This window comes from Lethenteron reissneri, chromosome 37 (genome assembly GCF_015708825.2).
Source record: "Lethenteron reissneri isolate LAM-NWPU_2019-01 chromosome 37, ASM1570882v1, whole genome shotgun sequence".
In the NCBI taxonomy this organism is placed as follows: domain Eukaryota; kingdom Metazoa; phylum Chordata; class Hyperoartia; order Petromyzontiformes; family Petromyzontidae; genus Lethenteron; species Lethenteron reissneri.
Genome location: NC_083815.1, coordinates 3256670 through 3282720, shown reverse-complemented (window position 1 = coordinate 3282720; position 26051 = coordinate 3256670). Strand labels below are relative to the sequence as shown.

General features: G+C 47.1%; 1 protein-coding gene across 3 annotated transcripts; it reads right to left on the bottom strand.

Moving 5' to 3' along the window:
• Window positions 1–1898: 1898 nt before the first annotated feature.
• Window positions 1899–14178, bottom strand: TNNT3 (troponin T3, fast skeletal type). Of its 3 annotated transcripts, none has more exons than XM_061566729.1 (9): window positions 14066–14178; window positions 13295–13355; window positions 12260–12376; window positions 11637–11714; window positions 11075–11188; window positions 9628–9737; window positions 8624–8714; window positions 5508–5548; window positions 1899–2689 (listed from the first exon to the last, which is right to left on the bottom strand). In XM_061566729.1, exons 3-9 carry the CDS (start codon window positions 12341–12343, stop codon window positions 2641–2643), a joined length of 567 nt encoding a protein of 188 aa, XP_061422713.1. In that variant the 5' UTR covers window positions 12344–12376; window positions 13295–13355; window positions 14066–14178; the 3' UTR covers window positions 1899–2640. The 3 variants fall into 3 exon arrangements, with proteins under 3 accessions (XP_061422713.1, XP_061422714.1, XP_061422715.1); XM_061566730.1 differs by lacking the exon at window positions 5508–5548 and adding an exon at window positions 4924–4964; XM_061566731.1 differs by lacking the exons at window positions 5508–5548; window positions 14066–14178.
• Window positions 14179–26051: the final 11873 nt, after the last annotated feature.

The following is a 26051-nucleotide window of genomic DNA, read 5'->3' as shown; positions in this document are numbered from 1 at the left end:
ACTGCTGGCTGCAGGCCTTCCGACACCTGTTTGGTCATGGAGGGTATTGCTTGACCATATCTCACCTACCATGCTGCTCAAGTGCAGTTTGGTGTTTGTGGTGTGCCCTGGTTGAGATATCGCTTGCTCCTCACTGTTGTTCGCAGTGGCTGGGAACTGCGTGCGGTCGGTCGCTGGGGTCGTAGCACAGTTGCGCTCGCCGCTCGATCGAGAGATGCTGTGTACTTGAGGGATTGGGTTAGGCCACTGGTTCGGCAACCCAAAATAACAAGTCTTTTTTTTTCGAATTCGGTAAAAACAAAACGCAGTAATTCAAGAGCCGCAGTGCAATGTGGTGAATACTAGACGGTGGTCCTGAATGAATAACGCCGCAGAGCGCTCCTTAAAGAACCGCAGGTTGCTGATACCTGGGTTAAACGGTTGCGATCGGCAGGAGCGATTTGAAACCGTTTCATTCGCTCGTTAACCCCAAGCCTCTGCTTGTCCTATCCCCCCTCAGCCGCAGCTCCTCCACGCAGATAACGCCGATGCGTTGGCTGCTCAACGTCTTAAGAAGTCACCTCGGTCCCCATCCTTAGCCCCACTTCCCCGTCCCCTCGTGCACCCAGCATGTCACGATGTCATTTACCCCACCCCCCCCCCTTGTAATGTGGTGGTGCCAACAATAGCTGTGTATTTTGACGGGGGGGGGGGTGGAGGTATTGCCGTCTGAACGCGTGATGCTCCCATTGCCAGGGTAACATTTCTCGTTGTAGGGACGATGGTTTCGTTCTCAATCGAGGCCACGAGCAGTTTCCCAACTCGGGGGAAGCTTGTAAGCAAATAAGGGTGGAATGATTGTGTTGAATATAGCGGCCACTCGTCGCTGCAGGAATCATTTGAACACGTTGCGTGCAACATACACAAAATCAATTTTGCGCGCAAAAATATTTGATGATGAGATCGTGTAGTTATTGAGCCAATCGTAATGTGCCAATTGTCCCTTTTATAGTGTGAGTGATTGTAACTGTGCAATGTACAATTGAAAGTGGGGAGGATTAATGTGGTTTTTAAAATTGTGAAACGTTACGGTGGATGATTGTCTTAAGTGTTGATGATTTGTGTAATGTGCACAAGTTTTTTTTTTAGATAATTCTGCATTGATGCTAGACATTGTATACACTTTTAACACACCGTTGCAAAGCAAGTTATTTTCTTCGTTTTAAAATTGTAACTTATGGAGGAGAGTTTCTCAACTCTGTTCGTCGTGACTGCCCTACCCCCGCCGTACAAGCTTGCTGTGATGACCGACCATCCGGCAGAGGTCACAAACGGGTTTTGATTCCTTACCCATACCCGGCCGTACCTGGGTCGCAAATGGGTACCCGTACCCCTACCCGGCCGGGTACGGGTACCCGTTCCCTACCCGTACCCGTACCCTACCCGAAATGAGTGACAAACGGTTACTCACCAGTGACTCACGGCCTACCCGTACCCGTACCCGGCTGCACCAGGGTTGCAAACGGGTGCCCGTGCCCGTACCCAGCCGGGTACGGGTAGCCGGGTATCGGGTAGGGTACGGGTATCGGGTACCCGGTTGCGACCTCTGCCATCCGGCTTGATTGGATGTGAATGGAACGTACGGCAATTGACACGGCGACTGGAGTTCACAAACAATAGTGCGGATTATGCTAATATATTACATGAATACACGTAACTTTGTTTTGGATAAGGCCAGTTGAGCTGTGAAGCTCTTTATCTTAATTAGTTAATTTTAACCAAGAGTGAACTGCCCGTGGTGTAGTGTATCATGCATGACGGATGTATGTGCGTAGCCAAATGTGCTCATGGGAGGTGCGGGAACAGACAAGGCTGACTGCTGATCGTTTCACCATTAAAAACAGACGGCTTGTTCTCACTTTGAATAGTAACAGTTTTATTAATCCTATTCAAGCCAACACCGAGCAGAAAAAAAAAGAACTGCAGTGGGATGAGGGAAAAATAAAAGTTTTACTTTGCGTTTATCTACATTTGCGAGACCTCACGATCGATGAGCGGCGTGGCGTACAAAGCCCCGCAAGCGTTACCGCGCCGAGTGTCCACACAGCACGTGGTGGGGCAGACGCGCGTTTAAATAAAATGGTGTTTCGATTTAAAGCTTTCGTGACTGCAGGGATTCATCTTCTTGGTTCTTTCGGTAAAGTCACGTAGAAGGGAAATAAAATAATAAAAATAATAAAATAAATTTTATTTATAAATAAATTTTATTATTTTTAATAAAATAAATTTTATTATTTTTATTATTTTATTATTTCCCTTCTACGTGACTTTACCGAAAGAACCAAGAAGAAGAAAAATGGTGTTTGTGACGATGGTGCACGTGGTGGTGATGGTGGTGGCGTGAGGTGCGTCAGCCCCCGGGCAGATGAAGGCAAAGGACGAAAACGCCGCGGTGGTTTCTCCCGGCTCTCCTTTGTGCCTCGGATTTTTTTTCGTTTTTTGTTGTTATTGTTGTTGTGGTTGTGTTTTTCTGGGCGACTGCTGTGACGATGGGCAGATGTCGAGCCGTTGTAAGTTGTTGGTGAGGTGGCTCGCTGCCGATGCCACCGCCGCTGCCTCCTCCGCTGCCTCCGGCCGGGCTGCTGCTCCAGGGCGCGCCGCTTACTTCCATCGGCCGCCGACTTTCTTCCCTTTTGTTCCTTTCTTGCTGCTGCAGGGCCACGGAAGGGGGTGGTGGTGGTGGAGGGGAGGGGGGGAGGCATCGGTCAGGACCACTGTGTGTCTGTGTGTGCGCGCAGCGTGTTCTGCTCGTGTGCCGTTCCGGCCTTCGTGGGTGCTCGCTAACAGCACTTGCCCCAATAGTCGGTTAAGGCTACCCGGGGGGGTCGTGGTCTTTGCTGAGTGTTCGGCCCTCACGTGAAATCATGTGCGGTGGGTGAGAGCGCGGTTCTCCGTGGTTATTATTCTTTTACTAACACGATTACCGCTCGCAGGGTTATTGTTCTCGCGCTGCAGAATGGACAGCGATTTTGTAGCGTTGACTTTGTGTTGTTGTTTAATCGGGAATGTTGTGTCGAGTCTCAATGCGCTCTTGCGGGGGGTGTGGCGCGCTTGTCAGGAACGACTGGCAGTGCATCACATTTGTTCAACAAGACTCAACGCTGCTGATGAGACCCACAAAATATTTTATCCCGGCCCAGAAGGGTCGACTTGTCTGAACAAATTCTGCTCGCTAAGTCCACAAGGGGGGCAATCAGCTGGTGGACTATAAGATTGTTGTTTTTACGTGGAGACGTACGGGTTTATTGGTTTTATTTTGCAGGCTTGCCCTGCTTTTGGATATTTCCAATTCCACGTTTTGCGTGTTTTCATAAACGTACGCGATGGGGGTGTGCTGAGCACCTGTAATGGGATTTTACACACGCGACCACTTGAGTTACCTGTGCGTCAGATTTGCGGATCGGTGTTGGTGACTATTTAGCAAACAGTCGCTACTCTAACGTGTTGGGGCTCACGGCGATTCGACCGTGCAGAGATCACCAGTCTGTTGATGTTTACCCGCACAATTGGCTATGCTAATATATTTTCACATGATGCAAAATGTAAGCTTTTCTTTCAACGTGAGGCTAGTTAGTTTACCGATTAAAATTGCATTTGCTATCAAATAACATTTCACTGTGTATTGTGTCTTTGTTATAAAACAGTAGCAAAATGTGTGGCATTGAAAAGTCCAATATAGATGATCTAATTAAACGTTGTGAAAACCACATACAATGTTTCGTGTTAGTCAAACCCACAACACACCACATCATTAGTAGCGGTGTCGACTCATTAGTGCTTAAACGTAGTATGCATGGGATGCAAGGACTCGTAAATAAATAAATAAAATCGTCAATTTCATTCAACAAAACACCCTTTGTAATCTCACGTGGAGATTTTTTTTAAAAGGCACACAAACTCGATGGAATCAAACCATGCCTTTAGCCGCGCGTTTCTGTAAGTACAAAGTTGCAAGCAGCACGCGCGCGGACAAGCGTCGCTGGCCCAGCGAAGGCGTCGATTCCACTTTGCGCGCCACGTGCGTGTCGGGTAACGTCGACGGCCGTCGAGGCAACGTTGCCCCACATGATATGACCTTTGCAGACTGTGCGATGTTGGGCCTCCTGGGACTAAAGTCGTCCTCCGGGCTTTCGTTTAAAAGTAAAAATCAACTATTTTCAGGCCCGTCGGTCACGTACGCTACAACGAGTGGATGCACAGTTGACTTACCTGGGTAGGCATGTGTTGGCGCTCACACGTAGCGCCGACTGTCTTATCAAATGAACATTTGTTTGTTTTGCCGACCGATTTGTCAAAAAAGGGGTTCGCAGTTTCGCCGAGTAATCGTTAGCGGAGGATTTCTCTTTGTTAAGAACTGCACGGAATATTTTGAGTGTCGGTGAAGGATAAATCGGCTTGAGTCGAGAAGACGGTGGAAAGAAAAAAAACTCTGCGGACATTAAATCGTATTGCTTTTCTGGAATGCATTAATACGGAGGGGCAGGGATAAATATGAAAGTACGAAGGCGCGCAATTGTACAGCAAAGTAGAAAAGGACTCGTTCAAACGTAAGCCGTCATTATTATAGCCGTACTCATCAGACTCGTATTAAATACTGCAGAGGAAAAAGTGGTAGTGCATCATGAGTAGGATAATTCCGGGAGGGAGGGGGGGGAAACACTACAAATATAACTGAGAAAAATCACTGCAAGACAGCTTCAATCTGTTTGATCGTTAATTGGGGGACCGAGAATAGTTCGTTAACGGGAAGGGGGGGTGGGTTGGGGAGGGGGGATCTTTGTGTTCGTTAAGAAACAATGTTGGGGGGTTCTGGGTGGGGATACGGGTCGTGTGCTGCAGGGAGGGAGGGGTGTGATGCTGGCAGACTGCTGCTCCGCTACTTACAACTTCTCATGCTCGCTGATTCTGGCTCTGAGCAAATTAATCTGTAACCAACAACACAAAATGTGCGCGCACATATATTTCGCCGCGTGTTAAGTTCGCCGTGTTCGCTCTCGGCGTGAGACGGCGGAAGGGGGATTGTTGGCCTGAACTCCTCCAACGGGTCCTCGCCGGCCTTTGGATCTTCTTCTCTGTGTCTCGTCTCAACAAGCGTCGAGACGCGTTCTACTTACCCTGCCGCCGAGACAAAGCTCTTACCTGTGCAATCCTCAAGGCAAAGAGATGGGATTTTGTTGATGTTGTTGTTGTTGTCGCCGCCGCAGTCAATACCCAGGCATCCAAAACAAATCGGAGCTCGCGTCACAGATTTGTTTTGTGGCAAGCTTTCACTTGGCGTGATCGCTTGCACCCTCTCTGTGTCTGTCCCGTCACCGCTGGCGTGGCGTGATGGTTGCTCATCACGAGCATGCACGTGGGCAATTTAAATGGAAATTAAAGTCGCGTTGTTCCGCATGCAGACGAGGCTCGTGATGTCGCATCATGCCTGACACGCCATCACTGACACGTGGACGTGGCACGGTACTTACTACTTTGACAGCTCATCGCAACGATGAGTCAGCGTATTGATCTGTTGGGGAGGAACATTGTTGCAACGGGAGAGAAGGTTATATACACGAATGCATTTCCACTTCATTGTTGTTGCTGCTGCTGCTGTGTCACTTTAGGCACCACATCCTAAACTCCAATGCTCATGATTATAGCATTTTTAAAAACATATATAAATGCTCATTCAAATGTAAGGTCACCAGAAAAGCACACGTGTTAAAAACTAAATCATTTACAGTCCTTTGTTCAATCACTGCTGGATAAAGGCCCTCGTGTCTCTTGGTCAAAGGGGTTCGCAGTTGATCATACTTCATCACGCTGGTCAGCCCCAAATTTATGAGTGTGCCCAGGACAAGTTCGGATATCACTCGCCACCGATGTTGGCCATGTGCGGGAATCGAACTCTGTTGGCCAGATTCATAGTTCGGTGCGCTCACCACTGACACCACCACCCCACCGTGTCGCACGGCAACCGGTAAATGTGAAACTCTGCTGAGAAGTAGGAGCAAGAACACTGCATTTTGGGATGTGCTGCTTTAAGGAAGCTCGTGGCGATATTACATCCCAGGCCAGGGATGATAAACTCTTGTGAGGAAGGAGATGGCCGTTTCTCAACATACATCAAACCTTCTTTCCTTCATGAGTTGTATAATGGGAGCTGCCTGAGAACAAATACATTGTTTTTCTTGCAAGGTGTTATCCGTTTATAATCCAAAATTAAGCACAGCCATCGTTCCCACGTTATGTTTTCGTGTTTTTAAGATTATGCACACACATTATTCAAAAAGGCTTAATTATGCCCACATATGCACATTTCAGCTTCGTGACATTTTGATGAGGCCTGTCGAAAGCCTGACTCCTCTGCCTATGGCTTTCTCGATGAAATGTTAGCAATTGTGCCTTACCTTGAAAAATATATTTTTTTCTTCAATAAAAAAATATATACTTCTCTTATCGGAGCTCCCAGTCATCCATATCCCATTATTGTGTCCACCATATTGAGATGAAGTTGCATTTAGCCATTAAATATATCCAAATGTAATTGTGTTGACTTCACAATGATAATCCCAAGACTCCAGTCACGATGATCCCGCATTGGGATGTTAGACCAAGTACATTAACGAGTGTTTTTTTTATTTCCGAGTATTAATGGTGATTATTCCATCGGGAGCCGCTAACATGGGAGCCGGATCGCTGAGCGCGTGATTTATCGTCGCACACTTGGTGGATGTGAATCATTCCGCTTTCAGAGATAAACACGTTTTGTGCTTCACATGTCGGTGGACAGAGGGCCATTGCAGCCAGGCATAGTCATCTGTATCGGTCGAGCCAATTGAATTATTCTTCCGCTTGTTTACCTGAAGAAGCCTCACCGAGTCTCAAGACTCTTTTTTCAGAAGTCCTGACACGTTTTCGCAGGAGGGTGCGTGATGTTTCTGCTGCGTATAATCCCACGTGAGTCATTTGCGGGTACATTTTCAGCATTGGACTGTTTGACCAACACCAGTTAGAGTGTGTGTTTTCTTCAACAATGGGAGGAAACACGGTCAACCGAGGGGAAACCCATGCAAACAGAGCAAGGGGAGAATACCAACTACACGCACACGTGTTACCACTGCGCCACGCTCAACAAAAGGGATACATTGAGAGCTCTACCATACTCAAGTGCCGATGATTAAGTCACCCCGCACGTGTCAAATCTCGCAAGTTAAGCAGGAATTGAGCCTGGATAGTGCTTAGATGGGCAAGCATTGTGAAAGAGGTGCTGTGATCATGTGCGATCTGATCGAAGTTTCAACCCATAAACACAAAAATCGCAGTGGGTTTCTGGCTCAAAGCAGCATGTGGTTAGATTCATCTCTTGTTTACAGCCCTGAGCCAACCGTGGAAATTCCACATTCCTATGGCAGAGATGAGTATATCCACAAGTTCCACACACAGAGATACAATATTTTATCGGCCTCAAAGAGATGAAGGACAGTGGACCGCTAACTGGGATTGCAACCCAATGTGTCACCCGGTGAGATGCATACACATAACAACAATGTGTATGTGTATACAAGTAATGCATACATCAACAAAGACGACAATTTATCTTAATGAATGCATTCGGGTGATATGACAAGACCTTTGTGTGTGCGTGTGTGCATGCGTGTGCAAGTATGTTTATGCATGCTTGCGTGTACGCATGTCCAAGTGTGTATGAGCATACGGTATATGTGTTTGTGGCGTGTGTGTTTGTACATGTGCACGTGTGTGTGTCTGTATATATGTGTATGTACATAGGTGCTCGCTAACAGCACTTGCCCCTACAGTCTGTTAAGGCTATATGGGGGATCTTTGTTTGTATATGTACATACATCTATGCGTATCTTGAAATGTCATTGTGTTTGAATCCTGTGTAATTCAAATTGTGTGAGTGTTTGTGTGCATGTGTATTATTTGTCTGTGTAAGTATGTACATGTGTAGTGACATCGCTGGATGTCACCAGGCTGTAGGTGCAGTACCGACCCTAGAGGGCACGGTCTGTGTCGACCTGAAGGGAAGGTCAGGTAAGGCCATGACAGCCGAGTTGACCCGGGAGAACACGTGACCGGTTAGAGGGGGCTGTGAGGGTCACGTGATGGGAACCGAGGTTCTTCGTGAAGATTCTGGAAAAGGGGCGTGGCCATGGACGGAGTCGGCCACGCCGGAGAGAATAAAAGCCGAGTCCCGAGAGGGATCTTGGCTGTCCGTCCCGGGGAAGAAACCTTTCGTCTACGATCTCCGATTTTCAGGTCTTCCAGCACGTGGACCCGGGCAGTATGCTGTTGGTCCCCATCCGAAGTTGATCGTTATCATGTAACATGTGTAGTTAGCCGGGGTGGTTACCACCCTAGGTCATTGTCTTGTTAAGGGGTAAAGTTACCCCGTTGTGTTAAAGTAATAAATGAGCTGCCTCCGAGTCTACGTGTGCGACTCAGTTGAACCCACTACAGATGTATATGTGTATGTGCACGCGTGTCTTTGCATACGTCCATGTCCGCATGCCCATGTATGTTCATGTATGTGTGAGCGCGCATGTGCGTGTGCGTGCGTGCAGTGTGTATTACGTACGTCGTATTTCTGTCTCTTGAGCTTCTCCTGCAGGTCAAACTTCTCCGACTCCAGATCGTAGAGCCACTGCCACAGCTCTTTGGCCTTCTCCCTGTTAACAGAGTAGACAGTCGATCTTCATCAGTTTTAATCCACAAATCCACAACATTTACAATCTGAGTACTGAGTGTGGATTTGCTCTGCAACACACCGGTGTGCTGTACTAGTAACGAATTGGCACGTTCTGTTTACGTGACAAACCTTACTAATTGGCTGTGTCAGGTGGTGGCGGGTTTAACGACACATTTATATATTTACGCGATATAACCCAAAAAAACCTGTATTATGGATGGTATTGGTCGTGAAAGCCCAATACGTGTTAAACTGATCCGTTTTAATATCAAACTATATTTTTGTTAAATGAAAGTTTTGGTGGTTGGCGCGCGGGCGGGCAAGTGCGCGTTGGTGACGCGTTGGCGATGTCACCGCTCACATCTCTGAGTCCCATAATAAATCCCCCCCCCCTCCTCAAGTTGTATTTGTATGTAAATTGTCTGGGATGTGACTGGAATAGAGATGTTATAGAAATGCAAATTGCATTGTATTCTATTATAACCATCGTCTTTTTAATGCTTTTCACGGCTGGTCGAAAGGTTCATTCATTCGCTCTCTCTATGTTCCGTTCGTCTGTCTGTGACAGGGGGGACACGGTAATCCTCATAAAGACAATCAATATGCAAATTACACTTTGGCATGAGTTGTGTTTCAATTATGGGCTTGCCCTACAAAAAAATCCAGCCAAGTTATGCCAAGATTTTCCCAAAAGTTCGAGACATAAAAACCAGTGCTAAAATTATTCAGAATTGGCGTTTGCACCCTGTCAGCCGAAAACCGACGACTCCACCTCCCACGATGTCATTACGTGTGACGTCAGGTGTCACACGCGCCATGCGACGTCTCGTCCTGAGGCTTGACATTCGACGTGAACGTGACTGCGAAGTCGTCGCGCCGTTGTTTGGACTCACTTGAGTTTGTCCTCTCCCAGGTGGTCGATGTTGAGCGGCTTGCGTCGGTCAGCCAGGATCTTCTTTTTCTTCTCCCGCTCCGTCTGCTTCTTACCGCGGCCCTTCTCCGCCTGCGGGGGGTGGGGGGGGGCACCACCGACACTTCGGTTCACGTGTGCACTCCCTTTTCCCTCCCCGTACAACCCAGCCACACGGGGCCGTGCCAGGCCAGGCCAGCTAAGCACGCCACAGGTTTGTTTTGTCCACTGCAGAACTCGCGCCGCGCTGCCAACGTTGCACGGGACGAACGCGCGAAGTCAGCATCGCACGGTCGAGCACACTGACTGACGTGACGCACGATCTTCTTGGTTTTTTCGGTAAAGTCACGTAGAAGGGAAGTAATAAAATAATAAAAATAAAACATAATTAAATAATTCTCACGACGTTTCGGCTACAATGCAAGCAGCCGTCTTCAGGTGAAGAATGAGACACTGCCAAGCTAGGAGCTTATATATAAGCTGAGTTGGAGGTGGAAGAAGAGCGCCTTAACAATTATTACCTCTGACCCTGCTTGACTTTGGGCCCGATTCCGATGTCTTTTGAGGCCAGAGTTTCGCAGTTCTGGCACAGCTCTGAAAATAGCCAGTGGAAAGCCACCCTGCTACCGTGAGGGCCGTAAGCTAGCGTGGCTTGGACGTGCCAGTGGTAATGGGGTAATCGGTACGGAAGCCTGTGTTTGCAATAACCATGTCGTTTGTGAATGCATTTTTTTTCTTTTTCCCAATTATACCCTGGTTATGCTATTGGTGTCATATCCTGAGACGGAGTATGCGTTCAGATCTCCGACAGAGATGTGTAACCCTTTGTATGAGAAAACGGCCCACGGAAACAGATATCACAGAACTACCTCTGAGATTGTGTCAAGTCAACTGTGGTCCCCACGATAAAGTAGGGCAGCACTTTCCCACCCACCTGCCCTGCTACATAGGTCAATGGTCATCGTGTAAGAGTGAAACTTACGTTTAAAATTTTCAGAGCTGGAACTTTGCCAAATTAAGTGTCCAACCAAAGTTAATGTGATGGGTATTTTTGTATGAGGCACCGGTTGTGGTGGTGGTGGTGGCAGCTGTGGGGAGTGGTAGTGTAGTAATTACCGCACGGCGCTACAAACGCAGCAACCCGAGTTCGAATCTCGCTCATGGCCACCAACACCAGTGACAATTATCTGAACCGGTTCCAGGCCTCACCTCGGTCGACTCAGCCTCAATTGAGTACCTGTTGCGGTGTATAAACATCGCCACTGGGGAGACAAAGGCGGCCGGGCGTGATGCTGACCACCCACCCCCCTCGTGCGCCATGCCGGCCCTTCGTAGGTGCTGCTCGCTAACGGTATTCGTCCCAAAAGTCTGTTATGGCTACACGGGGGATCTGTGTATTTGGTTGGCTGTGAGCCTGTGAGTGAACTTGCCTTCTGCAGGTAGCCACCGTACGCCGCTCCCATGTTGGACAGGGCCTTCTTCTTCATGATGTCATCCTCTGCCATCTTCCTCGCCCTGTCCTCCTCCTTGCGAGCCTTCTCGTCCTGTGTGAGCGGACAGAGCAGCCACTTTGCTCCGGCAACTTTTGTTTCTCATTCGGGGTAGTGGACGCTTGTGTTTACATGCTTTTAGTTGTGACCTACTAGGATACAAAGCATGTCTGATATTTATTGAGAAGAAGAATATCTCACAATTCCAGAAAAGTGGAAAAATAAATGTAATGAGTGGTGTATTATTATTATTATCCTACTGATAAAAACTGTGACTTTTACTGTCCCGCAGAAGACTTGTAGATTTACCCAGTACCAGAGGACAATTTTAGCAAAACCAGGACAACTGTCAACCATACTTCTACCCTAATGTGATTTTATGAAGAGTCTTAATGTGCTTTTGCGATTATCGACTCTTGTAAAATTAAAATGGTCGTTGTTGTTGTGAGGGAAACCAAGATGGCCAGCCCGCCATGGCTGGTTGAACCGTGCGGTTGCTCACAGCAATGCGGGCCTGGCGCTCCTTGTCTTTCTCGGTGCGGATTCTCTGCTGATCCGAGCGCTCGGTTCTGCGCTTCTCCTGCAGGAGGAGGAGGAGACGACATTAGGATGATGGCCGCCGAGTTGAGGTGGCGTCAACAGTGGTGGCGGTGACACGGGGGCAAGAGGTTATACAGTTTAGAACGGTAACTCAGGGTTCAAGTTTATTTAATTGGGTGCCACGGTGGCGAGAGGTTAACTACCTTGCCTAGTATACAGGTGATTGTGGGTTCGATCCAGAACCTGACACCTGTATATTTGGAGTTTGCATGTTCTCCCGGTGGTCACAGGGATTTTTCTCCGGGTCGTCCGCTTTTTCTCTCGACATTTAGAATCAACATGCGTTTAGAGTATCTGGCTGCTGTGAATTTCCACATGATAAGCCAATTCGTCGAGCTATAATTTTGTGGCCAGGTCGCTTCTGGAAAAAAAGCTACCATAGCTCAGTGAGCCTTACCTGGTAAAAATACAAGTTTAGTTTAATTCAACCAGGTGAGAACCCAAGAGGTAAGGAGAGTGTCCTCCTCCATAACTAACTGTGTTTACAAATCAAAATGGTCGCCGATGGCTGATGGCTGTCCTTACGATTCTCTCCTTGAGGGCGATGAGTTCCTCTTCCTCCTGTTTCCTGTTGTCGAAGTGCGAGTCGATCAGACCCTGCAGCTCCATGAAGTCCTTCTCCAGACGCTTGCGATGGATGTCCTGCGGTCGGGTGGAGATGGTGGGGGGGGGCAGACGAATGTGCTCAGTCGTCTCGAGCCGCCGTGCACGGCATGACCAGAAACCCGGGGGTGCCTTTTGAGATAAGCGTTTGCGCCTCCTGAACTCTGACATGGCACTGGTGATGAGCGTGTGCGAGGCCTGGGAGCCGTCGTTGATCTTACAAGGCATCTCTACTCTGCATAGCCTCGTATCTCCACGTCCACAGCGTCTCCCACATCAGCCATTTATTTAACTCACTCCAGTTGCCCTAAACACCCTCATCCATGCCTTCAATAACTTCCAACTCGACCGTTGGAGCGCTCTCCTCTACGTTTTTTTCTAAAATCCATCACCTCCAAACTCCAGATGATAAAAACTGTATCTGCCAGAATCTTAACTTACACCTATAATAAGGACCACATTACCCCAATATTCCAATCTCTCCACTGGCTCCCAACCCGATCCCGGATTCATTCAATATATCACCATCTTCATGATCCTCCGTGGACTCAACAATGCCCTATCTCTCACTCTGCTGCTCTCCTCGTACTCTCCTACCTCCCCCCCCCTCATCTTTCTCTCTCTCTACTCCCCTCCACGTACGATCCTTTCCATCAATCAAAACTTTCTGTCGAATCCCCCAGTCAGCTTTCGCTCAGCGGGACGATACTTGTTCACTTCTGCTCTCTCCCCATAGGCTGAACCTCCCCTTTCCAAGCCATCGGTGCTGTCAACTCCCTATCAGTACCTGAATTCCAGGCTGCAGACATCTGAATCTGCCTTTGTCGATAAAATCAAATCGTCGGCTGCCTCTGTACGGCGTGTTTTGAACCATTCGTAAATCCACATTGTCCTCGTATTGCATAGCAGAGAGAGAGAGGAAGAGATGCGAGAGATTCGGACAGTTGGGCAACTTACATCAAAGTCCACCCTCTCTCCATCGGGGATTTTGGGAGCGACGATCTGGGGCACAACAAACCTGTAACGGGAGAAATGTTCACGATAAACCCGAGCGTCCACCGACACCCACAGAAGCCACGCCATAATCATTCTGAAAAAGATCAACTTGGGATTTACGATGTTCAATGCCAGACTTGAGCACTCACCCTCAAATACTCCACGCAGGAAAACAATCTTACTTATCGGACTCTGCGTATGTGGGTTGAAAAGTCAACGTACATCTGTATGGTATTCACATGAACCTGGTAAATTCTTATCGATCATTGAGTTCATATCGATCATGTCTGTTGGGTGCGGTTCAAGTGTTTGCAGAGGGTCATAAGATAAACACCATCATTATAGTAATGCCAATAATTTACCCAGGAAAGCCTCACTGGGTCTCAAGACTGTTTTTCGGAGGGTCTCGTATTGGAACTTATGGCCAATTCCATGAACGAGTGTTTGGCATTCGGGAAAAAAACAGGAGAACCCGGAGAAAACCCACCACGCATACGAGGATGGTGACACTCAACACTGCCATCTCCTGGCCATGTCACAGCCCCGTGTCTAGAGCACCTGGCTAGCCCTGGCAGTAGTCACCCCATTCCAGCAATGACCGAGCTCAATCCTGCTTAGCGAAATACGACGGGATCAGGCGCATTTATGGTGATTTTGCCGTCGGTAAATTTGCTCAAAAGGCACATGCGACCGCGTGATACAACCGTATGCAATAATATTACTTCAACTTACTTTTGCTTGGGCTTTCCTTTTGCCAGCCAGGGAGGGTGCAAGAGATTGAGAGAAAACAAGAAACATTAGATTGCAATTTCCAGCAAGGGCTGCTGCTAGGCAACAGCGGCATAGCTATCGAGGGGCCGTCCATAAATGACGTCACGCGATTCTGGAAGATTTTTACCCCCTCCCCCTCGTCACACGGCGTCACAAAAAGTCAGACCCCCCCCCCCCCCACAAATGTGACGTCACAAAGCTCTGCCCCCCCCCCCAACCATATTTCCATTTTGAAAATAAAATATGCTTCGAATCGTTTTAAACTATTGTCATTGTAGTGCGTATTTAATGTGGCGCTGCACTCTGCTGTTGTAGGATAAAACATTTATATAAAAAGTCTATTTAAGTAGAACGTGTTATTTACATTTAAAGTAGCGCATTTTGATGTGACGTCACATTTCTCAAACCCCCCCCCCTCGTCACACATCGTCACAAATGTCTGAACCCCCCCCCTAGGTGCGTGACGTCATTTATGGACGGCCCCCGATCGTGTAGGGAATGCAATTGCACCGCGTGCCTGGCGACTGAAGAAGGGAGAAGTTGTACTGTGGAGGGACCCCATTCATACCCTGGGCCCATTTCAACCACGCCACTGCCCAGTGACCTGCCCTTACATCTGGCAGTCTGTTTGCATGTGCGTTTGTGTTTGACAAACACTTGAGGCTTGTGAACGTTAACTGAAGCGCAATTCTTCGACCACGTACTATCAAACAAACAAAACAAACTTTAATTTTACCAGGTAAGGCCCACTGTGCTACACAGCTCTTTGTCAGAAGCGACACGGTCACAAATTGTAGCTCAACGAAGTGGCTTATCACGTGGAAATGCATAGCAGCCAAATGCTCTAAACGCGTGACGTTGATTCTAAGTGTGGAGAGAAAAACCGGAGGACCCGGAGAAAAATCCACGCGACCACGGGGAGAGAGGCACGTAAACTCCAAATATACAGCAGGCGTCAGGGTCGGAACCACGACCTCCTGTATACCAGGCGAGGTATTTAACATCTCGCCATCGTGGCATTACAGTCTACAATATAAGGAGGCTCAAGGTCATGGCTGTAGGCAAACCAACGACAATGGAACGGGGTTTAGCCGTACGTATGTTTACAGTGGGGATGTGTTCCCAATTCCCGAATAAATCCAAAACATCGCACCCAGACACAAAGTGTCGGGTGATCCGAGAAAAAGAGATTTTGATTGATCCGAAAGCCTGACGACACAGGGCACTTTCGCGTCACAAATGACGCCACGTCCGCTTTCTCCCCCCCCCCCCCCCCGTGAAAAGTGACGTCACCGCGTCATTAAATTATCGCATCGTGTCATTTACCACATCCGAAATACAGTCATCCGTAGTATATTCATACGTGCGTGTTGGCCCCGTGTGTTAACTCGTGTAAGTACGCACAGACCCGTTGTCTATCTACTGCTGGATGCCCCCCCCCCCCATACACACGCCGTGCACGGTCGTGGGGGTTATTTGACCATACTTCACCACGTTGGTCATTGGTGTAAGGCGTAAGAGCATAGACGTTGAAGCATAGTGCAGGGCAACAAGTGAGGACTTTGCTACACTGCCCTCTGCTGACAACCTATCCCCACAGCAGTCTACACGAGTGCTGGCCAGGCTGAAGCCTGCTTAGCGTCTGACAAGACCGGGCAGACTCCTGGGTGATTTGGTCATAGGTTTAGTTGTAGTTTTGTTCGATTTGCGTAAACATGCACATTGAGTCAGGGTATAAGGGCTCTTATTGTGCAAAGACAAATTACGACCAAAAAAAATCTTCGAAGCTCATCGGATTCCTCCAGTCTAAATTAAGATGCTGGTTTCGATGCAACTCGATTCGGTTAGATTATCTGCACGGCCGTGTACAGCGTGAAGCAGCGTTATCACATGTTGCGTATTGTCAGAGGCCGCACTAAAGGCGACCAGGAGCAGCCAGTGGCCCGCGGGCCTTGCAATCACTCTGTAACACGATTTTTGTTGCTGGGTAGTAAGTGTTATTTTGTAATTGCCTATGCCTAAAAAGTATAGAAAATGGCTATTATTCCCCACAAACTTTGCTTTTCTGACCAGGACTTGATGTGAAGGAATGACACAAATGCGCACGTTTTCTCATTGAAAATAGGTCGATTTCAAAATATCAATGTCCTGGTCACAAAAGCAACGTTTGTGGGGAATAATAGCCATTTTATGTACTTTTGAGGCATAAGCAATTATAAAATAACACTTACTACCCAGGAACAAAAAACATATTTTGTTACACAGTGAGATCACCGGGGTAAAGCAACGTCTCGCACGCGCAGTCACGCGTTACACCACTCTTGTACCTTCCTCTCCTAAGTGTGGGTTTGATGTTGTTGGTTGGTTGGTGGTGGTGGTCGATTGTTGGTGGTCATGGTGGAGCAGCCATGAGCATGGTGGAGGGTGAGGAGGGAGGTTGACAGGGGAACGCAAAGCAACATGGTCCATCAGCGCCACGTGCACAGAAGCACATGCGGCGACGCACGTAGGCACGTGTGTCTCTCATCATCATAATCATCATCGCCATCATCCAACACTGTCAGACATGATCAATCCACTACTGGATGAGGTCCTCCGGCTGCAGCCGTCATAATTTAATGGGTCATTTTTTTCTTTCTCATCACCACGCAAGCCAATGAAGGGAAGAGTCGGGACAGCAAACGACCGTTGTGTGGATGGAGCGATGCAGTCGGCTGGTGTGCAACAGGAAGATTGCCACATCAAGAGACCCTTCGGGATGGCAACGGCTTGGAGAAACTTTCATCCAGCAGTGGATAGATCGTGGCCGATGATGATAACTGATGAACGTGAATCGCCATGATCTGAATATACATTTCGATTTAAAGCTTTCGTGACTGCAGGGATTCATCTTCTTGTTTCTTTCGGTAAAGTCACGTAGAAGGGAAGTAATAAAATAATAAAAATAAAACATAATAAAACAATTCTCACGACGTTTCGGCTACAACGCAAGCAGCCGTCTTCAGGTGAAGAATGAGACACTACCAAACTAGGAGCTTGTATATAAGCTGCATTGGGGGTTGAAGAGCGCCTTAACAAAAAGAATGTGCATGTGAAGAGGGATTTAGCATATTCATGGTAAATGCGTAGGCGTTGGGCGGGGGGGTGTCAAAGTCATATTATGCCCATGCATTATGCAGGATCAGCAGCAACCAAGGGGGGTGCAGGGATTAGCAGTAACAAAGGAAAGGAATGTTAATGATATGTAGCTGCAGTTACTCAACAACCACGTAGAAAACTAAAGTATAAACTACATAAAAAACTAAAGTATAAACTGCATCGCACCATCAGTATACTTACTATACTCTATAATAAGCTGAGTTACTAACAGCAAGTAATACATTACAATTTTACCTCGTAAAAATTCTATAATATGCTTCCATCTAAACCTTATTCTCTTACATCACACGAGCATATACCGTACTATATACTGCCATAGATAAACCCAACATTAAATTATATACTGTATTGCTGTAAACCAACCTATATCTTATACATTTAATATCACACTATGTATTATTCTACACACCCTAATGTGTATCGAAATGGTTTATTACGTCCTTCCAATGATTGCTGAGCCAGAATCCATCTTCTCGGTTAAAGTTGTCTCTGTGTTTGTATATGTGGATCGCCTCATGAACGAATCTCTCATGATAGCCAGATGGCTTGCAGAGAACCTCTGTCTTGGAGAAGTCAATATCATGTGAGCCCACTGAGTTGTAACAGTGATCTGCCACGGCTGAGGTGTTAGTCCTACCGTGTTTCAGGTCAGCTTTATGTTCACGGATGCGGTCCGAGACATGTCGTTTGGTTTCCCCAATGTAACTGCTACCACAGAGGAAACTTAGTTTGTAGACGCCAGGGTACTGTATGTCTGGAACCACATCTTTTACAGACGGTACCAGATCACGGATTTTATGTACTGTGTTGAATCGGACCTGGATCTTGTGTTTAATCAGGATTTTGGAGATCTTTTTTGTGACCCCAGCAATGTAGGGTAAGGTGATGGTCTTGAAAGGCTCCTCAACAGGATCCTTCTTGATGGTTGGAGTGATGGCTTTGCGGATTGTATAGTCGGAGTAACCATTTGCCTTAAGAGCTTGGCGTACGTGTTTGAGTTCACTGGAAATGTGTTCATGGTCGGAGATGCATTGGGCTCTATGATATAGAGTCTTGATGAGGGAATTCTTCTGAGATGGATGGTGGTGGGAATCCGGTTTTAGATAAGCATCCGTGTGGGTGGCTTTCCTGTAGACAGAGTGGCTCATTGAACCATCAGGTCTCCTTTTGATTAGGACATCCAAAAAGGGTAGTAATTGGTCTAGAGCAGGCCGGCCACATGGCCGGCCTGCTCTAGACCAATTTCTCGACCACATCAATTCCATACACCCAGCCATCAGATTCACCATGGAAGTCGAAAATGATGGCAAGCTACCCTTTTTGGATGTCCTAATCAAAAGGAGACCTGATGGTTCAATGAGCCACTCTGTCTACAGGAAAGCCACCCACACGGATGCTTATCTAAAACCGGATTCCCACCACCATCCATCTCAGAAGAATTCCCTCATCAAGACTCTATATCATAGAGCCCAATGCATCTCCGACCATGAACACATTTCCAGTGAACTCAAACACGTACGCCAAGCTCTTAAGGCAAATGGTTACTCCGACTATACAATCCGCAAAGCCATCACTCCAACCATCAAGAAGGATCCTGTTGAGGAGCCTTTCAAGACCATCACCTTACCCTACATTGCTGGGGTCACAAAAAAGATCTCCAAAATCCTGATTAAACACAAGATCCAGGTCCGATTCAACACAGTACATAAAATCCGTGATCTGGTACCGTCTGTAAAAGATGTGGTTCCAGACATACAGTACCCTGGCGTCTACAAACTAAGTTGCCTCTGTGGTAGCAGTTACATTGGGGAAACCAAACGACATGTCTCGGACCGCATCCGTGAACATAAAGCTGACCTGAAACACGGTAGGACTAACACCTCAGCCGTGGCAGATCACTGTTACAACTCAGTGGGCTCACATGATATTGACTTCTCCAAGACAGAGGTTCTCTGCAAGCCATCTGGCTATCATGAGAGATTCGTTCATGAGGCGATCCACATATACAAACACAGAGACAACTTTAACCGAGAAGATGGATTCTGGCTCAGCAATCATTGGAAGGACGTAATAAACCATTTCGATACACATTAGGGTGTGTAGAATAATACATAGTGTGATATTAAATGTATAAGATATAGGTTGGTTTACAGCAATACAGTATATAATTTAATGTTGGGTTTATCTATGGCAGTATATAGTACGGTATATGCTCGTGTGATGTAAGAGAATAAGGTTTAGATGGAAGCATATTATAGAATTTTTACGAGGTAAAATTGTAATGTATTACTTGCTGTTAGTAACTCAGCTTATTATAGAGTATAGTAAGTATACTGATGGTGCGATGCAGTTTATACTTTAGTTTTTTATGTAGTTTATACTTTAGTTTTCTACGTGGTTGTTGAGTAACTGCAGCTACATATCATTAACATTCCTTTCCTTTGTTACTGCTAATCCCTGCACCCCCCTTGGTTGCTGCTGATCCTGCATAATGCATGGGCATAATATGACTTTGACACCCCCCCGCCCAACGCCTACGCATTTTCCATGAATATGCTAAATCCCTCTTCACATGCACATTCTTTTTGTTAAGGCGCTCTTCAACCCCCAATGCAGCTTATATACAAGCTCCTAGTTTGGTAGTGTCTCATTCTTCACCTGAAGACGGCTGCTTGCGTTGTAGCCGAAACGTCGTGAGAATTGTTTTATTATGTTTTATTTTTATTATTTTATTACTTCCCTTCTACGTGACTTTACTGAATATACATGTGAAAGTCAACAGCAGAGCTTGATTAAGACACACGCTGTTGTTCAACGCCAGTGATCCACGGCTTCGTTGTAACATCGCAAGCTCAAAAGATACGTTTCTCCCCCCCCACACACACACATTGGGGGCGGGGGCGGGGGGGTGGAATTGACTGCTCCGTGGATTGAACCATCGCTGAGCACCTCGGGGTGGGGCTGCCACCTGCTTCATTTTCTTCAATCTCTTTTCCAAAATATGTTTTACTTATTAATTAATGAGGACCTTTCCACGACGCTATTTTAAGCCTGTCAGTGTCAACGTGTTCTTTGGAGCAACGCTCGTTGCCAGCCCAGTGTATTCTTACTTGCTGTTGAGTTGCTAATTTTTTTTATTTATTTAGTTACTCGTTTAACCAGGAGAAACCGGATCAATTAAATTCACCCCATGAGCAGCTGCGTGTGAGCGCAAATAACAAGAATCAACACATTCGACATCGGCAACATGTCGCCTCTTACATAGACAGGGTGATTCCATTATTTTTTTACCACTCATAATGGGACTATCGTTTTTAATAGAAAAAGATCGGATAATAGACTGTAACGTGATAACAAATGTATGTTAAAAGCTTCAGAAAGTCACATATTGCGTATTGCAATATGTGGCATTGTTGCAAATTCTCAGAAGTATTAACATGTTTTGAAGCACCCAGTATTTACTCTTTGAGCGGTGCATTTGACGAGAATGTGTCGAATTCCATGAACGAGCGCTCGGCTTTGTGCCGGCCGTCGACCGGCCGGCTCAGAGAACACACAACACGTGGCAAAGCCTGAGCGACGCCTGAGAAAGATTCCACACTCCTTTGGCGGCACCCAGTCGAGGCCGTCCCGCAACAAGCGAATAAATAACAGAATATGACGCGTGGAACTTTCTCTGCTCGGCTCCTAAAGAGGGCTCCTTCACAGAGCTCTCGCCACCTAAAATAACTGGGTGTGGCACCCAAGGGGGGCCTCAGTCGCCACCGGTTGAATCAAATTTCGCTCAAGGGCAATAATTAAAAATGGCACTTGTGTATCGCGTCCCCCTGCCGCCTCCTCAACTGCACTCTTAGGGTGCGTTACATTATTCCAGGGGCTCGTCTCATTCGTTTTTGTTTTGTTTCCAACGGCGTAACAGATTGCGCGGCGATCAGCAAGCAGTGTGTGGGGGGTGGGTGGGGGGCGAACGCGGCCCGCGACTTTCGTTTTCGCAGCCACGCGGCAACCTTCCACTTTTGAAACGGTACCGGCGAATCGTCACGGTCCTCGAATTCGATGTAAAGCTTTCGTGACTGCAGGGATTCATCTTCTTGGTTCTTTCGGTAAAGTCACGTAGAATGGAAATAATAAAATAATAAAAATTTTAACATAATAAAATAATTCTCACGACGCTGTCTTTCTGACAGACCTGTTCTTTACATGAGGACGGCTGCTTGCGTTGTGGCCGAAACGTCATGAAAATTATTTTATTATGTTTTATTTTTATTATTTTATTATTTCCATTCTACGTGACTTTACCGAAAGAACCAAGAAGAAGGTTCTCGAATTGTTAACGTTGTGGGTTTACTCTCCGACGCACCGGTGTGTTGCACTGATAACGAATTGGCACGTTTCGTTGACGTGACAACCCCTTACTAATTGGCTGTGTCGGGTGGTGGCGGGTTTCACGATGCGTTTATATTTACGCGATTTAACCCAACACAAAAAAAACTCTCGTGAATAATATTGATCGAGAAAGTCCTACTACGTGTTAATCTGAGATTTAGCCCCTCGCAGCAAATATCTTAGTTGTACCAATCCGGTGCTAGAGGGCAATACTTTACTGCCAACCTGGCAACAACAGAGGTTAGAATTTTATCGCACTCAAGTAACCCGTGTCCCTGGCTACTTTAAAATAGTTCGACAAGCGTTCTAATTATTACTATCATCGGATAATGCCGATTTGCGTGTAAACGTGTGGTTGCCGACTAAAGTGAAAGGTCCTCAGGAAGTAAAAAGGTTTCCCCATTCCTCCGCTACGTAGAACGAATGAGGGCAGCAACAGGGGACAGAGGGAGCCAACTGACGTCCGGTGGACTGATTGTTGCGCTGTTCAGGTCCCCAGACGCTCGGTGCGATGCCAACCACTCAGATGGAAGTGACATTTGAGCCGGCGGCGGATTGAGTTGCGGGATTTTGCTCGTGGAATGAGGCGCCACGGTGGCTAGGAGATGTTAATTACCTCGCCTGGTACGCAGGAGCTCATGGGTTCGATCCCGACCCTGACGCCCGTTGTATATTTGGAGTTTGCACGTCTCTCTCTTTCTCGCCGTGGTCGCGTGGATTTTTATCCGGGTCCCCCGGTTTTTCCCCACCACATTTATAATCATGGCTTTCGAGTATTTGGCTGCTATAAATGTCAACATGGTAAGCCGCTTCGTTGAGCCATCATTTGTGATAGCCAAGTGGCTTCTGGAAAAGAGCTGTATAGCTCAGTAGGCATTACACCGGGTGGGGAGAGGGGTGCCATCTCGTTTTGTTTATGTTGGGACGCTGCTCTAGACGAGCGGTTCCACCTGAAGACGGAAGCTTGTGTTGCCTCCGAAACATCGTGATTTTTTAATTTTATTTTTATTTTACTTTTATTAATTTTTATTTTAATTTTTCACCTACGTGACTTTACCGAAAAAAAACTAAGAATAGGAATGAATAAGGGTCCACCGGCCGTGGCGAGGGGGCATCTCGTATACATTCCGACGCCGCGACCCATTGGCGATTTTCGCAGGTGAGTAGCGCGCACAGGTGCCGGCGGTCGACCTGCCCACCCGTCTCCACGGAGCGTCGCTGTCTCAGACTAGGCGGAGGGCCCTGCGAGGCACCGTGTCGTCTAAGCCGCATATTGTGACTCCCACCCCACCGGCCATCGCTCTCCCCCGACTCAATCCGCCACCGCCGCGGCCACCGCCGCCTCCAGCCCAAGATGTAACAAACACGGGTTGATGGCAAGGGCAAGCCGAAAGTCTCGGAAGCACTGGGTGCAAGCCATTAGACGCGGAGGTTGCTCTCGTTTGGGAGGTCGTAAGAGGATCCAATGACTCTGTCGGTAATTACAGGATGCAGCTTGTGGGATGGTTACATTCCCGATCGGTTCCAATGTGCGTCCAATTCGAGACCGAGTGCTTCCTCGTATTTCTATTGCATGTGTAGAGTGGTGATCTCATCGACACAAGCTGAGATAGCTGATCCATGAAGGGAGCCTTCTCTCTCAACACATCTATTTTCGTTTCACGTTATAGAATAGACACTTGCTCCTTTTGCCATATTCACTCATTCTTGAAAACTGGAATTGCATTGCACATCCCGTAACACACACGTGTGTGTGTATTAACGCAACACATGTGAGATTGTCTCTGTGACAATCTGCGTTCAGCTCAACCATTCGAGTGTTCTCCCGTTTCCAGAGAACATTTTGCTTGGCTATTTCTCCGAATATACTCGGACAAATGGTTTATTTTTTCCATCATCGGACAACTAATGTTTACTTCCAAAATCGGCCTTGCCCACATTTAATCTCCGTATTGAAGGCATTTTCGTTTGAATTTATCAGACGATAAGAAAAATGCAAAATTGCCTATGGAAACAGTCATCGATCATTCTTGAGCCTGCACAGGCTGAAGAACATTCAAAAACATAAAGACACTCACTCAAACGCTCACAGAGACAAGGGGATGACCCCGGTAGCTGTCACTCAAAATTCCAAGTGGAAACTCTTCCACGCCTCTTGTAAAGATGACGCATCTTTACAAATCCCTCAACAATAAAACAAGCAATTCTCACAACACATCGACAGCCACACATTGGAATCTGCTGATTTCGCCGAGTCTCAAGAATGTATCTACGGGACCTTGTATTGCCTTATATAAAAATGATGGGGAAAACATAAGAATAGGCTTCATCCCTTTCTGGCGATAAAACAGGAGTTGTTAAGATGTTCAAACACCAAATAGATAACCTGTTAGAAGGCATGAAGTCTGCATTAACCACACATACTTGTGGAAAAAACATGCAAACAAACATGCTCTGATAATTCTGGTTTAACACTTAGGCTTTCGCGACCAATATCATCCATAATAGAGGGTTTTTTTTGGATTAGATCGCGTAAAAATATAAATGCGTCATTAAACCAGCCACCACCCGACAGCCAATTAGTAAGGTTTGTCACGTAAACCTATTCTAAATGTTGTGGCTTTGCTCTCCAATACACCGGTGTGCTGTACGAGTAACAAATTGGCATGTTCTGTTGACGTGACAACCCCTTACTAATTGGCTGTGTCGGGTGGTGGCGGGTTTAATGACACCCAATTTACATATTTACACGATCTAACCCCCCCAAACAAACCTCTATGATGGCTGGTCTAATAATAAACGCATTGTCCTTGAAACTGATTGGCCTGCACCAGAGACAACCTTCTGTATGACGTTGTCTCGCCGCCAGTGTGAGACGGGAGAACGCCAACAGGCGGACAGCAACAAAGGCATGCAAAGCGTCAAAGTATTCAGAACTCGTGTTGAGCATGCAGTTATAGCAATGGAACCTTTCAGGAACATCCTGCTAGAGGGACAAGCTGCCATTAGGGGGCTCCCCGAGCCTTAATTACACCTCGCAAGACGACGTGCAAGTGATGTTATCGGCTGCAATGCCATTGCGAGTGTTATTGACATCATCGGGATGTTTGGAAAATTCGTTATGTTTAGTTTTGTAAGGAGTGGGCTATGCGTGTGGGAGGAAGCCGGAGGGCCCGGAAACAGCACTCGAGTTGTAATCGCTTCACAAATTCATATTTTGTAATCGCTTCACAAATTTATATTTTGTCTCATCAGAACCGCGTGACAACAATACAGCAGATTCCAGTGCGCAGACAAACAAGGACTTGGTTAAAACAACAACAACAACAACACAACTAAACAAAGTGTAAACCCAAGCTATGGGGAGCGACCCAGACGAAGATTCCTTCGTCGTGAGCCACTGTGGCTTTAAACGGCAGCGAAGTTTTGATTTTTGACACGCACGCACGAGCCAAACAACCAAAAATGCGTCGCAAGCTTTCCGTTACCTGCGGGAGCTGCGCGGACACGGGGGAAATGTTGCGATAAGGATTGTGTACTCCGGGGGCAAGTGGAGAAGAACACACGGAGAACAGAGGGAAAGGGACGGGAGGAGGTGAGGAGGGAGTTATTCGCGCGAGATACGCGCCGTAGGAGGTATCTCAGTCGGAGATCTTCCGATGCTGTTTCGGGTTCGACGGCGAGGTGTGTCGGCGTTAGGTCCGACGTTTACGGGTTCGCTTCGTCGGGAGCTTCAGGGACTGAAACGACGAAGCTCCCACGACGAGCGAACGGCACGTAAGAGCGAAACGTCGGACATCGTTCCGAACAGCACGCGGTAACAACCCGGAAATGCCCTCTAAAAGCCACGCAGTTGGAGTTGTGTAGCAATCGGCAGTCAGTGCCTAAGAAGTGTCAATGTAAGTGACATTTGACAGTGCATCCATTATGTAGATCACCCAATAATCCCCACCGAACTAATGTGGAGTTTCCACCACTTGCTAAAAGCTGAAAAAACAGGACGTGAGCACCGCTTGCTCAGTTTAGCAGACATCACATTGACACTGACCACTTCAACGGAATACAGATCGATGAAAACAAAGCATGCTGTCTCTACCGAGACCAATGAGAGGTTCTCTGTAAGTGGTTTTGTCCGAGGTAGTTAACATCTCCTAGGTGGTGGTGGTGGTGGTAAATGAGTCGTGAAATTGTTGGAACACGTGGAGGCATCGCTGCACGTACCTGCATCGGCGACGACGGAAGTTGAGTGGCACCCACGATCATGGAGGGGAAAATAAAAAGGAACATTTGTTAATAACGAGGATAAATAGGAACGATTATACAGTGATGGTGACATTAATTACCTCTGATCTTGGCGTGCGGATGAGCAGCGATTTCATTTGGGACAACAGGTACACATTTG